General features: G+C 50.5%; 1 protein-coding gene across 1 annotated transcript; it reads right to left on the reverse strand.

Annotated features, from left to right (window-relative positions):
* Nucleotides 1-5,305: 5,305 nt before the first annotated feature.
* On the reverse strand, nt 5,306-13,941 carry Reep2 (receptor accessory protein 2). The gene is made up of 9 exons (XM_035438739.1): nt 13,876-13,941; nt 13,579-13,730; nt 11,658-11,730; nt 11,227-11,303; nt 7,414-7,534; nt 7,120-7,233; nt 6,714-6,861; nt 6,504-6,631; nt 5,306-6,423 (listed from the first exon to the last, which is right to left on the reverse strand). Exons 1-9 carry the CDS (start codon nt 13,939-13,941, stop codon nt 6,355-6,357), a joined length of 948 nt encoding a protein of 315 aa, XP_035294630.1. The 3' UTR covers nt 5,306-6,354.
* Nucleotides 13,942-14,333: the final 392 nt, after the last annotated feature.

Raw genomic sequence — 14,333 nt, forward strand, 5'->3', positions numbered from 1 at the left:
ATTAGGACTCAGGGTAAAATGTTTGCCTAGATAGAACACACAAGGTCCTGTGATTGATTCCTAACATTGTTAAAAAACTGATTTATGGGGAGGCAGAGGCAGGCAGATCTTTGTGAGTTCAAGGCCAGCCTGGTCTACAGAGTGAGTTCCAGAACAGCCAGGACTATGTAGAGAGACCCTGTCTCTGTACACATAAAATTTACCATTTTAACCACTTAGTTTATATTTATGATTCAGGGATATTAACACTATCCACTTCCAGAACTTAATACTTCCAAACAGAAAGTCTATTCCCATTAAATAATGCTCTCTGTCCCTCTCTTCAGACCCTTGCTAGCCTCTGTGTCTATGTACCTGACTGCTCTTGGAATCTCATATAAGGCAAACACAAACTGTACAGTCTTTGGTGTCTGGTTTATTTCACTTGGCATGATGTTTTCATGGACTGTTCTTCTCTTTCTTCTTTTTTTCTTTTCTTTTCTTCTTTCTTTTCTTTTTTTTTTTTTTTTTTTTTGAGACAGGATTTTTATGTGTAGCCCTGGCTGTCCTGGAGGTTGCTCTGTAAACCAGGCTGGCCTCAAACTCAGTGATGTGCCTGTCTCTGCCTCCCAAGTGCTGGGATTAAAGGCGTGCAACACCTACACCCAGCTCTGAATAGGCTTTTTGATGCGGCAGTTGTTTCGTTTTCTTTTGACAGGTTTCACTATGCAGCTCCTCCTGGATCTGGGGCTGCAATCCCCCTGCTTCCAACTCCTGAGTGGCTCTTATCCCATGGCTTCCCTCAGCCACGCCCACCTCTTCACTGAGGGAATGCTGAGTGGGCTGGTGGAGGGAAGGACTGGGTCTTTCTTGAGCTGGGACTCTGGGTGATGTTTCAGGTGTGAGGTGACAAAGATTCCATGCTTTACTCAGGGGCTCTGGGTAGGTTTTCCTCCATCTCCAAGACAGGGCCCAGGCTTCTTTCCCTGGTAATATCCATGCTGTCTCACTTTTTCTCTCCCAGGCTAAATATGGAGTGTGAAACTGCTCTTCTTCCCGATTTAGCATTTGAATTAAAGCGAGAACTGAATGTGGCTGGAATGCTGACTCCCATCTGTGTGCGAGAAAGGGCTTGCAGTCTGATTGGGAAATGACTCTAGAATACCATGACAGCAGGAAGGGCAGATGTGACAGCGGCCTGGAGGGGACACCTGGTAGCTTGGGGGTGAGGGGATAAAATCTGAGCTGAGATTTGTGCACTTGTAGGAGCTGGCTGGTAAGCAGGAGAGCTCGGGTGCTTGGGCAGGAGGAAGTATGCAGTGATTTGAGTGGCTGGGGCCTCTACCGAGCACACAGGGGGAGGGGCTGAGTTGGTCAAGAGCGTCCTTTATTTCCATCTCCCTCCCTTCCCCCTCTTCTTACCCTTCATGCCGGAGGACAAACCAGATGTTCATGACCTGGCCAGACACATCTGATAACATGATCATTTTAATTTCGTTTGGGTGTTTTGTTCTGTTGTGACGATCTCCTATGTGGTCCTGCCTAGCCTGGAACTTGGAGATATTCTCCTGCCTCTCCTTCCTGAGGGCTTGGTTTAGAGGTGTTCTCTACCATCCCACACATAAGCACCCTCTGCTGAGGCCGGTCACGGAGTGGACCTGGCAGACCCGGGTGGACATGGGACAGAAGTAGGATCCGGAAGGTCTCTGCTTGTTGTGGCCGAACCACCACCCTCAGGAGGCTGGCTTGAGTCAATCTCTCACATTTCTTCCTCTTACTTGTTGAAACTGAGTCATGATTTTGGCTCAGATGAGATCGGGTGGAAACCTTTTGTTGGCAATGTGAAAGGCTGTCTAGAGGGTCATGCCCCTGCCAGGCACAGCTAAGGGATGCTGCTGTAAAACTCTCCATCAATATTTCAGGCAACATTATTTATTGATCACTCATCTGGCTGGAACAAAAGGAGAGGGTAACTCACCTGGGATACAGGGCTGCCTGGGGTCATTTTGAGGAAGATGCCAGAGAAAGGTAGTTAGGTCACCAAGGAGGCATCTATCCTGGCAGACCCTGCAAGAATAGTTGAGGATTCTAGGAGTTGTCGGGAGGGGTTGCCCTCTCTTCCAACTCCACAATATCCTTTATGAAAATAATGGAAAAGGCTAGGAATTAGGGAAGCCTGGAACAGGCCTGAGATGCCACTGTGGCCCGTCCAGGGGTGCAACAAATATGTGGAAATCTTTCTCCACAACCCACAATTCTGCTCCTCCCTTCTCCTGGCTCCCAAATTAGCATCTAAGAGACACCCAGTGAAATGGATTTCAGGGTCGGGAGAGGGGAGGGGCAGAGTTGGGAGGATCCTTCCCAGAAGCTTTCTTTCTGTCTGTCCACCTACTCTTCTGAGTGGTGGGAGTGCACACAGACTGGGTTCGGGCAGAGATTGCTGGAGAACCCACAGCTGTCCTGTCTACCCTCAAAGAGGGTTTTTTTTCCCCCTTTAGTCTCCCCTCCGGTGGAGAAGAGTATGAGGCTCTCTGGTCTCCCTCCAGGCCTTGAGCTATTGGAGAGATAGTACTCTGCTTAGTGATGGAATCTCACGCTGAGAGGGAGCTGCGCCACCTAGTGGACCTTTCAATGCCTTGCAGGCCAAGCTCCCACAGCCCACGCTTGGGTAAGACCCAAACGGAAGCCGCTGTCCAGCTCCCGGGACTGACTTCAGATGTCGGCTTTCCTGCTCAAGCCAGTCTTAAGACCTAGAACCGAGAAGAAATAACTGTGGCATTTGGGAGGATAATGATCACGCACTAGCTGAATTTTAAGTCAACAGGGAAGCCAGCAGGGTCTTCCGACCCAGAAACAGCTTGTTTCTGTCAATCCAGGATGCACAGATACAGGGACCACAGCTTAGGGTCCCAAGTTCCTCCCTCCCCTGTTAGCATTGCTTTCTTGCAGGCTACACTTAGCTCTGCTAATCACGGTAGAGCTGGCACAGGCTAGAGGGAGCTGCTGGCTTTCCTCTGACGTCAGGGCCTGGAAATCCCATTTTAAGCAGGTTCTTGGGAGGTTGGAACACCCACAGAAAAGGAGAAGCCAGATAAAGTAGCTTCAGGCCTGAGGCCATCATAGTCTGGAACATAGGCCTGGAGCGTTGCCTAATGTTGCCAGGAGCCTGGGCATGTGACATAGAACTAGACCCCAGCCCTTCAAAGTCAGCTGAGGACCCAGGGAGTGATTTAGTACCCTCCCGCCTAGCTCTAACAGATGACTTTTATATTCCTCTAGTCTGAGAAGATCTGAGAAAGGAGGCAGGTGGACCTAGGGAATGAGGGGACAGCATGAAGTCACCAAACCCAGTGTGTCCCACCAGCCAACCTTCTCCTAAAAGACTTTCCAACTATTTGGTCACCCTCCATCTCTCCTCTCCTTTCCTGCACTGCAGGAAGCAGGCCCTGTGCCCAGAGTTCTGGAAGCCTGAATGTTTCCATGGCAACAGAACATGGAGCTCAGAAATCTGAACATACTCCTTTTTGACACAAAAAACCCAGATGTATATGTAAGAGTCTGGCCATGCAGAGTCTGGCAGTGGTCTCCTAACCACCGCTGTGTGTGTGTGTGTGTGTGTGTGTGTGTGTGTGTGTGTTGTGTTCATGTGCATGTGTGTAGTTTGTGTGTGTGTGACATGTAGCAAATGAAATTTATATAGAATGCCTAACCTGTTTTCCTGGCTATATGGTAGGTAAGTGCTAGCATGGTACTAACTTTATTTTTGGGGATCTTCTCTTCTGTGACTGGTACCTTCCTCTCCTTTCCAATTTTTTTTTTTTTAAAGCCAAATTCCTTTTGTGCTGGCTGGTTTTTATGTCAACTCCACATGGGTCAGGGTCATCTGGGATTAAAGGCGTGTGACGCCACTACCTGGCCTGTAGAGTATTTTCTTAATTGATGACAGACGTGGGACAGCCCAGCTCCCTTCGGCCAGTGCTGCTCCTGGGAAGGTGGTCTTGGGTAGTATACAAATGCAGACTGAACAACCCATAGGAGCAAGTCAGTAAGCAGTGTTCTTCCATGGCCTCTGCTTTGGCTCCTGCCTTGAGTTCCTGCCCTGATTTTCCTCAGTGATGCAGTGTGACCTGAAAGTTGTCAGCTGAAATAAACCCTTTCCTCTCCAACTTGTTTTGGTCACGTTGCTTTTCAACTAATAGAAACAAAGCTTAGATGGGCCAGTGGTGAAAGGGAAGCCTTTAGAGGGCTTGACTAGAGGGTTCTGGAGCAGGCAAAAAGACCCTCATATTTATTGATTTTTAAATAAATGTACTTATTATGTATACTATTTTGCTTGCATGCCTGCAGGCCAGAAGAGAGCACAAGATCTCATTATAGATGGTTGTGAGCCACCATGTAGTTGCTGGGAATTGAATTCAGGACCTCTGGAAGAGTAGCCAGTGCTCTTAACCTCTGAGCCATCTCGACAACACTATTCATTTATTTTTAAATTTATTTTGATTTTTTTCAAGACAGGGTTTCTCTGTGTGGTCTTGGCTGTCCTCGAACTTGCTCTGTACACTAGGCTGGCCTCGAACTCAGAGATCGCCTGCCTCTGCCTCTGGAGTGCTGGAACTAAAGGTGTGAGGCACCACTGCCCGACATTCTGAAAGTTTGGCTCAAGTACAGCAGGCACATATGCCCTGTGATGCCAGAGGGGAGATCTAGGTTGCTGCTCCACCCACCCCCACCATGATGATTTCCTTCCACAGACTGAGAATGTATCTCTGCTTCCTTTGCCTTCTCTACCGCTGCCTCAGCTCCTCTGCCATCTGAGAGCCCTCTTCTTGGGTTCTGGTCCTTCAGAGCCACCTCCTCAGCCAAGCCTACTCCAGACTCCTCTCCTAGAGCCCTCCAGTAGTCAGGGCTCCAACTTCTCTGCTTCCCCATTAAGCATCTCTGGTCCCAGGACTTGGTGCCCCAGCTCATTTGTCTATTCAAGAACTTCAGACCTGGTTTGTCCATAAACCTTGTCTCTTCCCTCAACCCACTCAAGTAGTTCTGGACTTTTGTGCCCCATCTCCAGCTCTCCCCTGGGCACCTCACTGGGGTCCTTGTCCTTAGAGTTTACATTTGGCAGCTTCCACGGGGTACTAGAGGACCTACTGGGATTTTGGGGAAAGGATTCTGGGGCATAAAACAACTTTTTGGGGTGAGGACCCTTAAATGAGCACTCCTGTGTTCCATCCAGCCCTTTTCCAACCCCTCACCGCCAGGTCTTGCTTCTCGGTGGGGCCCCTCCCACTTACTGGCTTGGTGGGGCAAGAATGACACAGAGGCCAGAATGGAGGAGGTGGCAGAGTTTCATTTATTGGCTCATCCAGTGGGCACTACAGACTTAGGAGCCTCTCAGCTCCCCCTTTCTCTTCCTTCATAGATTCCACTTGGCCCGAAATGAATCTGGCAGAACCAGGGCCAAGGGTGGGGTCCAGGTTGGTTCTGACAGGGGTTTGCTTGGCACAGGAAGGGGACCCGGTGACAAGTTAGGCCGGGTCCCCTTGACGGGAGAGGAACTGGGTCAGCTTGGCAGGACCTCTACAGTGGACCATAGGAGTGGAGGAGCCCAGCCTAGGGGCATGAATGGGTAAAAGAGATCAAGGATAGAAGGGTAGTGGGGAGGCCCCTTGGAGCTTCATTCTGTCAAGGGCTTCGACCCTCGGGGGTTCAGAGACCAGCAGGGGTGGATAAAGAGGGAGAAAGACCAGGGCTGACGTAGGGAGGAAGTGACCACTTTCACCCATCCTCCCCAGCATGTATCCCTTGGAATGCCACCTCTTTTTGGTGGTGTACCCCACATAGCCCCACCAGTTGCAGTTCTGGCAAGGCCATGTTGGTCATTTACAGCCTGTGTCTTCCACTCCTAGCTGGGCCTGAGTAACACCCTCCCCCCTCAGACCTACCCCATGTCTTCCCTTCACAAGGTGCCTTGAGGCCCCCTCCTTGGTCTATCTGGACTGTGGCCACTACCCCTATTCAAGGAAAAGTGGTGGAGGCATGTCAGGCCCCAGAGAAGGGGATGGCCATGGTCTTCAGCAAGGCACTGGATGGGCGGGGCGGGGCTAGAGCATCGAGAAGAGCAGTGCTGGCCAAGGAGCCCCCACCTCCTCAAGGACTCAGCCATCAGCTTCTGTCCTGCACCCTGCAACTGTGCCTCCCTCCTCTTTGCCAAACCCCTCTGGAGGAGTGTCCATGGGGAGGTGGCACTGGAAACAGCCATCTAGGGGGTTCTCAGGTCTGAAACATTTGAGCTAGAGGCCCACAGTGGAGCAGGGCCTAGGGCTGCAGCTCTTCCCGGTGCTTGTCCTACAGCTGGAGGGGTGGGGGAAGGTGAGGACCTCAAGCTGAGTCACCCCCTCCAGAACTCTTCTTCTTGGGCCGAGTCTTCAGCGTCTTGGATGCCACTGGCTATGTAGAGAGGATGACAGGGCTCAGCCTGGTCTCACTCCGTTATCCCCATCTCCCCAGGCCACAGCCTGTATTCTCACCTCAGCTTTGGGCACTTTTTTGATTGATTTGGTCCTCTTGGGTGCCTTGTCTCCCAGGTCATCTTCTGAGGTCTCTGTCCGGGGATCTGCCTGGCTTGTGCTAGACCTTACACTCAGGCCAGGGTCATCTAGTTTTGGGGGAGGAAAAGAGAATAAGAGCCCAGGGGTCTCTCTGTCTGGTCTTTCCCCCAGCCCAGAGTCTGCCAGTACCTAAGTCCTCAATGGTGTCCAGGAGAGCCCCAGGGCCAGGCCGGAGACGGCCGTCTGACCCCTGCAGTGGCAACGCATCCTCATCTCGAATGAGAGTCAGGTCTTGCATGCTGAAGCTCCGGAGCTTTTCGGACAGCACCCCCTGGCCCTAGGGTTACCACCACGCACCAAGAGAGCACGAGGGAGGGGCGGGGTGGAGATAGAGGTTACCATGGTGTTGGGATATTTTCCTTTTGCTCAGATGAGGAAATTGACCAAACAGTAGAAGAAATAGGGCTGGAGCCTGGAGCTGCACAGCCCAAAGTCTCCAAGGCCTGAAGACAGGGTGGATGCCAAGGGGCCTGGATAGGATACAATGGGATAAACAAGGTGGGGCCCCTAGGAGTCTGACCCATCCCTAGCTCACCTTGGCAGCCGCCGTGACTGCCGCATTGGCAGCCAAGTTCAGGCCCCTCTTGCCCACCCTCATCATGGTCTCATAGCTCTTGTCTCGGGCTTGTGTGATGTATTCGTCGATCTCCTAGGGGGATGAGAGACTGGAGAGGTAATGTTGTGGACAAGTTACCTTTGTTCATACCCCAGGGAGCTAGGCTCTGCAAGGTTACTGCAGGCTCTGGCCACCCACAGGAAATGCCTGTGGCTACAGCATGGGAATGCCTCAGCTCAGTGAGGCTGGGAGGAGCTGAAGGTGGGGGCAAACCTTTTCCTTGTTGGACAGTGTAGGATGCACGAACTTGCGGTAGAGAACGCTGGAGCCCTTGGTGTAAGGAGACAACAGCCATATCACAAAAGCAATCTTGAGCTCAAAGTAGAAGGGGAACCTGTTGGGAGGACAGAGGTGTGTGCAGAGCACGAGAGTTATCAGCACTGCTCTTGGACAGCTCCCACCCTGTAAGGTTTCTGTGAGGACTGGGAGGATGGGAGAGGGGTGCTAAACAGACTCCATGTGGGGAGGTAAGAAGTGACCCCCAGGGCTGGAGAGATGGCTCAGCGGTTAAGAGAGCACTGACTGTTCTTCCAGAGGTCCTGAGTTCAATTCCCAGCAACCACATGGTGGCTCACAACCACCTTGAATGGGATCTGGTGCCCTCTGCTGGCATGCAGGCAGAAGACTGTATAGACTGCATAAATCATAAATAAATAAAATCAAAAAAAAAAAAAATGAAGTGACCCCAACTGGGGTACATGTCTAGAATCCCTGTACTTTTTTGGCAGACTGATCACAAATTTGTAGCCACTCTGGACTACCTAAGACCCTATCTCAAAACAAACCATAAAACAAAGACCACACATGGGGGTCCATTCTTAAATCTCAGGCACCTGGGAAGTGGAGGCAGGAGGATCATCTTCAGTGATATAAGGAGTCCAGGGTCAGCCTGGGGCACATAAGACATGGGAAAAGGAGATCCCAGAAGGACTGTCCCCAGCAAGCTGCTCTCCTTCCCAAGTCCTGTGTGCCGATCACCCGTCTTCCAATCCTGCCCTCCTTCCATGATGGAGGACCAGGATGGAGTCTGGATGCCCTTTTTCTTATTTCAGTGTTGACCTCTAACATGCTTGGCAAGCCTTTGACTTTTTATTTTTTACTAAGTTGCCTAGGTAGGTCTCAGATTTGTGGTCTTCCTTCCTCACTCAGTTCCCCAAGTAGCTTTGCTTGCTACATGCTCATTCATATGTGTGTGTGTGTGTGTGTGTGTGTGTGTGTGTGTAACAGAGGTCAGTCAGTGTGTGTGTGTAACAGTGCTCTCACTGACTTGGAGTAACAAGCCCTAGTAGTCCACCTTTCTCTGCTTCCCTGAGCTGAGATTACAAGCATGGGCCACCATACCTTTTTGTTGTTGTTTTTTCGAGACAGGGTTTCTCTGTGGCTTTGGAGGCTGTCCTGGAACTAGCTCTTGTAGTCCAGGCTGGCCTCCAACTCACAGTGATCAGCCTGCCTCTGCCTCCCAAGTGCTGGGATTAAAGGCGTGTGCTACCACCACCTGGCTCATCATACCTTTTAAACATGGGTTCTGGGGACTGGTTAGGGCCTTGTATTTGCACAGCAAGCTTCACTCACTGAGCCAACTCTCTAGCCCTTCAACTGTTTTTCAATTAAAACTTTTTCTTTTTTTTTTTTTTTTTTTGTTTTTTTGAGACAAGATTTCTCTGTGTATCAGTTCTGGCTATCCTGGAACTCACTCTATAGAGCAGACTGGGCTCAAACAGAGCTCTGCTTGCATCTGCCTCATGAATGCTGGGATTAAAGGTGTGTGCCCCTGCCACCACCACCTGGCTGGAAAACTTTTTCTTGAGATGAAGTCTCACTTTGTTGTTCACACTAGCCTCAGACTCCAAAATCCAATATGGTTTAGTGATAGGCCTTCAGTTCTGACTTTGGGTAGGGATATCCATTTCCAACAGGCTTTTATGCCCAGGCCACAACCTCCCACGTCTTCCACATCCTCACAAAGCCCTCATCAAAGTCCTCTCCTTCACTGGTACCCAGGGAATGCAGACCTAGCACCTAGCACCCTGAATCTTTTAACAAATTTTTAAATTACCTCTGTCTACTAAAACCATAGCTGGTAAACACAAGGGCTTTGTCTACAAATGAAATATTTTGTCTTCCAACCTTTTTTTTTTTTTTTTTTTTTTTTTTTGGTTTTTCAAGACAGGGTTTCTCTGTGTAGCTTTGGAGCCTATCCTGGCACTCGCTCTGGAGATCAAGCTGGCCTTGAACTCAGACATCTGCCTGCCTCTGCCTCCCGAGTGCTGGGATTGAAGGGTACACCACCACTGCCCGGCTTCTGACCTCCTCTTGCACCAGGCACACACATGGTGCACAGACATACATACATGGAGACAAAATACCCATACACATAAAGTAAGTTTTTTTTTGTTTTGTTTTGTTTTTAAAGAGAGAAAGTTGGGCATAATGGTGCAGTGTACACCTGTAATCCTAGCATTTGGAAAGCTGCTGAGGCAGGAGGATCACTGCAATTCTGAGGCCAACTTGTATTACAAAAGTGTTCCAGGTCAACTCAGTCTGAGACACATAGTGAAACTGTCTAGGGGAAAGAAGGAAGGAAGGAGGAAAAAAGAAAAATTATGCTTTTTTGAATTAAAAAAAAGCAAGTGGACTTACGAAGTTACATGGCTGTAGCCAATAAGCTATTGCCTCCCTCCTCCCCCTCTCTGTTTATCAGTCTCCTGAGTGCTGGAATTGCCTCTTCTTAAAAATCTTAATTATAGCCGGGCGTTAGTGGCGCATGCCTTTAATCCCAGCACTCAGGAGGCAGAGGCAGGCGGATCTCTGTGAGTTCGATCTCTCTGGTCTCCAGAGTGAGTGCCAGGGTAGGCTCCAAAGCTACAAGAGAAACCCTGTCTTGAGAAACAACAAAAAAACCAAACCAAAACAAAAAAAACCTTACAGGGCTGGAGAGATGGCTCAGAGGTTAAGAGCACTGAGGTCCTGAGTTCAATTCCCAGCAACCACATGGTGGCTCACAACCATCCGTTATGAGATCTGGTGCCCTCTTCTGGTGTGCAGATATACATGGAAGCAGAATGTTGTATAAAAAATAAATAAAATTTAAAAAAATCTTAATTATGTATATGATATGTGCACAAGTATGCACGAGCACATGCACGTGTGTGTGTGTGTGTGTGTGTGTGTGTGTGTGTGTGTGTGTGTGTGTGTGCGCGCATGCTGGGTGCAGGCTACTGTAATAATGCATCTGTGGGGTCAGAAGACCGTATCTGGGGCTGATTCTCCCCTTCCACTCTTACATGGCTTTCAGGGATCAAACTCAGGGCATCATGTTTGTGTGGCAAGAGCTTTGCTGATGAGCTACTTCGCTGCCCCTACCCTGAGACTATGTAAACCAGGTTGGCCTCAAAACTGCAATGATACTCCCTGTCTTAGGATCCCCAGTGCTGGGATTACAGGTGATTCAAATTCCATATACTGTACTCTTCAAGACGAGTGGACTCAGACATATTCCCTGTTCCCATAATGCACCTACACTTCAAGCCTATCAGTGCCTGCAATGCCTTAGAAATATGAGCATCCAGTGTCCACATGACCGAACTCTAAGCCTGTCCCACAAACAGGGAAGATGAAGCTTTGGGACTGGTCACCTGTCTGTTGTCACAATGAGGGTGACAGAGCGGATGCAGACTCACTGAATACCACGTGGTGCTGTGGCTGTCACCAGAAAGAAACGTGGAGGTCCTGTCTGTCTGTCTGTCCTTTGTGCTAGTGTAGTCCCAGCTAGTCTGGAACTCGCTATGTAGATCCACCTGCCCCTGCATCCCAGGTGCTGGGAACAGAGGGTGTGCCACCATGCTTGACTTGCTATGTCTGTTCTTACTATGCTGATATCAGGCCTTAAGAGCAGTATATTAAGGAAACTGAGGGACTGTTGGGATTGGGGGTGACTCTAGCCTGGGTCCCAATCTTCTACCTATCTGGTTAGAGAAAAGAAGAGGTCTGGGTCTTGAGATTCCAGGAGGGGACATTGGGCCTCACCAGGACAGGATTATATCCGTGAGTGTCTCAGCTGTGGTAAAGAAGGCAAAGACAATCCAGTACATCATCCACTTTACCTGAGGGACAAAGGACAGCATTACTTGGGGTCCAGGGTTGTGGACATGTAATCACCCAAGGTCCCCAGTCTGTCAGCTCCAAATACCAGGGCTAAACCAGTGACACCCAGGACTCCATATTGCTGCCTGCTCCATACTGAAGTCCTGGGGAAAGATACCCAGGACCTCACATTTGTCAACTATACCATGTCTGGGTGCCAACAGGGAACATCCCAGAACCTCTTTTGCTCAGGTCAGGGTTTTGTTGGATAGTGTGGCACAAAGCCACACCCTACCCCCACCTGTATATGACAAATGTGACAAAATGTGCCCCCAACCACCATGTTTGTTCAACAGGTAAGTTGTTCCACTCACATACTCCTTCACGTTTTTGGTCTTCACAGCCTTGTAGGAGGAATAGGCTGGGTACAGGGTGCCAAAGATGAGCCTAGGGAGGCAGGCATGGTTAGGTTACTGGGCCCTTCTCCCTCCCAGCTCTGTATTAGTCCCTGGGGGGGGGGCGTTGCTGAGGAGAAAAGGCCCAGAGCTCCAAAGAAGCATCAACTGTCCAAGTTGCTCTGGTCAAGGATTAAGTCAGAGCAGTCAAGACTCTGGAGATGCACACCCTGGAGGTGGGGAGGGGAGAGGAGGGGTTCAGCAGCCCTTTCCCAGTCATTGCTCATTCCTTTAGTCCTTGACTTAGGGAAAGACCCAGAGGTTAGAGCATCCAAAGTGGTCCCTTCAGCCAGAATCCTTGGCTATGCACAAGCACGTTATGGGGGGTCCAGAGGGCTAGTCATTGCCATGAGAGGTCTTCCTTCTTGGCCTAATTAATGCCCACTCAACCCATCTGTTCATACTCTCCACTTCCTTGTCTCAGACAGGCTGGGTAGGACCAGTTCCCCAAGGGAACCTAACATCACCTAACAGAGCACCCAACCTGGCAGTCAAGAGAACTACTGTGATCCTGGGACCAGAGGACACAGATGTAGGAGGTCCTGGAAGAGACAAAGAGTTTTGTAACCCCATGTCAACATGGTCTGGGGGCAGGTACAGAAGACCTAGGCATAAGACCCTATCTGAGGCGGGCGTTGGTGGCGCACACCTTTAATCCCAGCATTGGGGAGGCAGAGGCAGGCGGATCTCTGTGAGTTTGAGGCCAGCCTGGTCTCCAGAGCGAGTGCCAGGATAGGCTCCAAAGTTACTCAGAGAAACCCTGTCTCAAAAACAAAAAACAAAAACAAAAAAAGACCCTAACTGATTATACAGATTATAGATTATAGAAAGGACATCAGTAGGGGAGAAAGAGTCATATATCCTCCAGGGAGTTTGCCCAGGTCAGGAGAGAAGCAGCCATCCTGAATGACAATCGGAGAGATAAGGCCTCTGGGGGGGGTGGTTAGAGGAAACTCCAGTGAGTTAAGAGGAAACCAGGACACAAGTATCTAACAACATTGAATGTGAAGAAGGGTGGGGCTGCTGCGGTGCCAGTCCTGATGGAGCTTGAGGGACAGAGCCCTAAACTAGAGGAGGGGTTGGCTCTGAAGTTCAGCCCTTTCAAATGTGGGTGTTGCCTTGCATTTTCGGCCTGTGCTGATGTTGGGTAGTGGGGCAGAATCTTCAAGGCCAACATCTAGGATCATGTGTTTTGGGCAGGGAGGAATTTCTTCCCGTATGGGGGGAGGTGCCAGGGCCATAGCTCCACAATGTGACTGTTACAATGTGCCTGGAATCAAGGCTATCAAATGTGCTTCCCGTGATTTTCACAATCCTAAGCAGATAAAATACATCCATCCTGTTACCTCCCCACACTTTGTCCTCCCAGCCAGCACCTCGGCTTCCATGCCCAGCTTTCGTTCCTGGATACCTTAGGGCAGGTGTCCTCATCCAGTCTCTAATCAGTGGAAGCAGGAGGAAGGCCTGAAATCTTTGGGATCTGAGCTCTGGAATGACGAGGCCCCCCTGTCATGTTCCCCAGCTCTTACTCTCTTCCCGAAGCTCTTGTATGCTGGGCTCCTCCAGCGTAGATCTGCTCAGTGGGGGAGGGGATGTACCCGCCTCCCCTAATAAATCAGTAGCTGCTCAGCCTCTAGGATGGGGGAGGGCGCAGGAGCAAGGCAATTAAGAATAAATGGGTTTTAAAAATAATATGGGTGAGGTCTCTGGGAAACCAGGCCTGCCATGCTTCCGTAATGATCCCCTTCCAGTCTTCCGTCTCACATCTCTGTCTCTGGGGAAACCACATAGGGACCAGAGGCTAATCCATCCCAGGCTTGAATACCGCGCCCTCCATCACCGGCCCCCCTCACCCCCTACCCGGGCGAGCCCCGAATCTGCCTGCGCACTCACACCACCAGGCGAGAGATGATCCAGGACACCATGGCGGGGCGGGGACCCAGCCCGGGCTAGGATGCAGCTGCCCGAGGCCGGCGGTGAGGGCTGCAGGAGCTGCAGTTAGCAGCGGCAGCCGCCGTGGGGTCAGCGGAGCGCGGAGTTGCCGCCGTTAAAGGGGAGGTCCCTGCCGCAGCAGCGGGCCGTGGGCGGTGGCGGCTCTTAAAGGGGAGGCCGCAGTGTCGGCGCGCCCCCCCAGCACCTGCTGTGGCTGGGCATGCGCCTTCACCCTCACTGCCCAGCCTTCCTCTCTAAATCGCTTGTTCATTTTCCTTGAGCTTCAAGCTGGAGGCCAACCTCCTGGCGGGGGACCCTTTTGGCTCCATCCTTTGACATCAGCTTCAGCCCACCTCCCGCCCTGCCCAAATCAGGTTGAAGGCTTAAATATCCCCGGAGGAGCAACAGCTGCTTTATTGCTTAACTGCCAGGCCCTTGTGCTTCGAGCTTCCCATGCTATTTCACTGAATCCTCACAACTACCCTATAAGGCAAAAATTATAATTATCCTCATCTTGAAGGTGGGGGTTATTGGTTTCACTACTATGATAAGGGTCCAAAACCACTAATTCATACTGTTACGATATGAAACTAACAAGTGTATTTTACAGGCTACATACTCCAAACACTGACCATCAAACCCTCCTCCCCCATTACTGGCTCC

The sequence above is a fragment of the Cricetulus griseus genome, chromosome 2 (assembly GCF_003668045.3).
Source record: "Cricetulus griseus strain 17A/GY chromosome 2, alternate assembly CriGri-PICRH-1.0, whole genome shotgun sequence".
Taxonomy (NCBI): domain Eukaryota; kingdom Metazoa; phylum Chordata; class Mammalia; order Rodentia; family Cricetidae; genus Cricetulus; species Cricetulus griseus.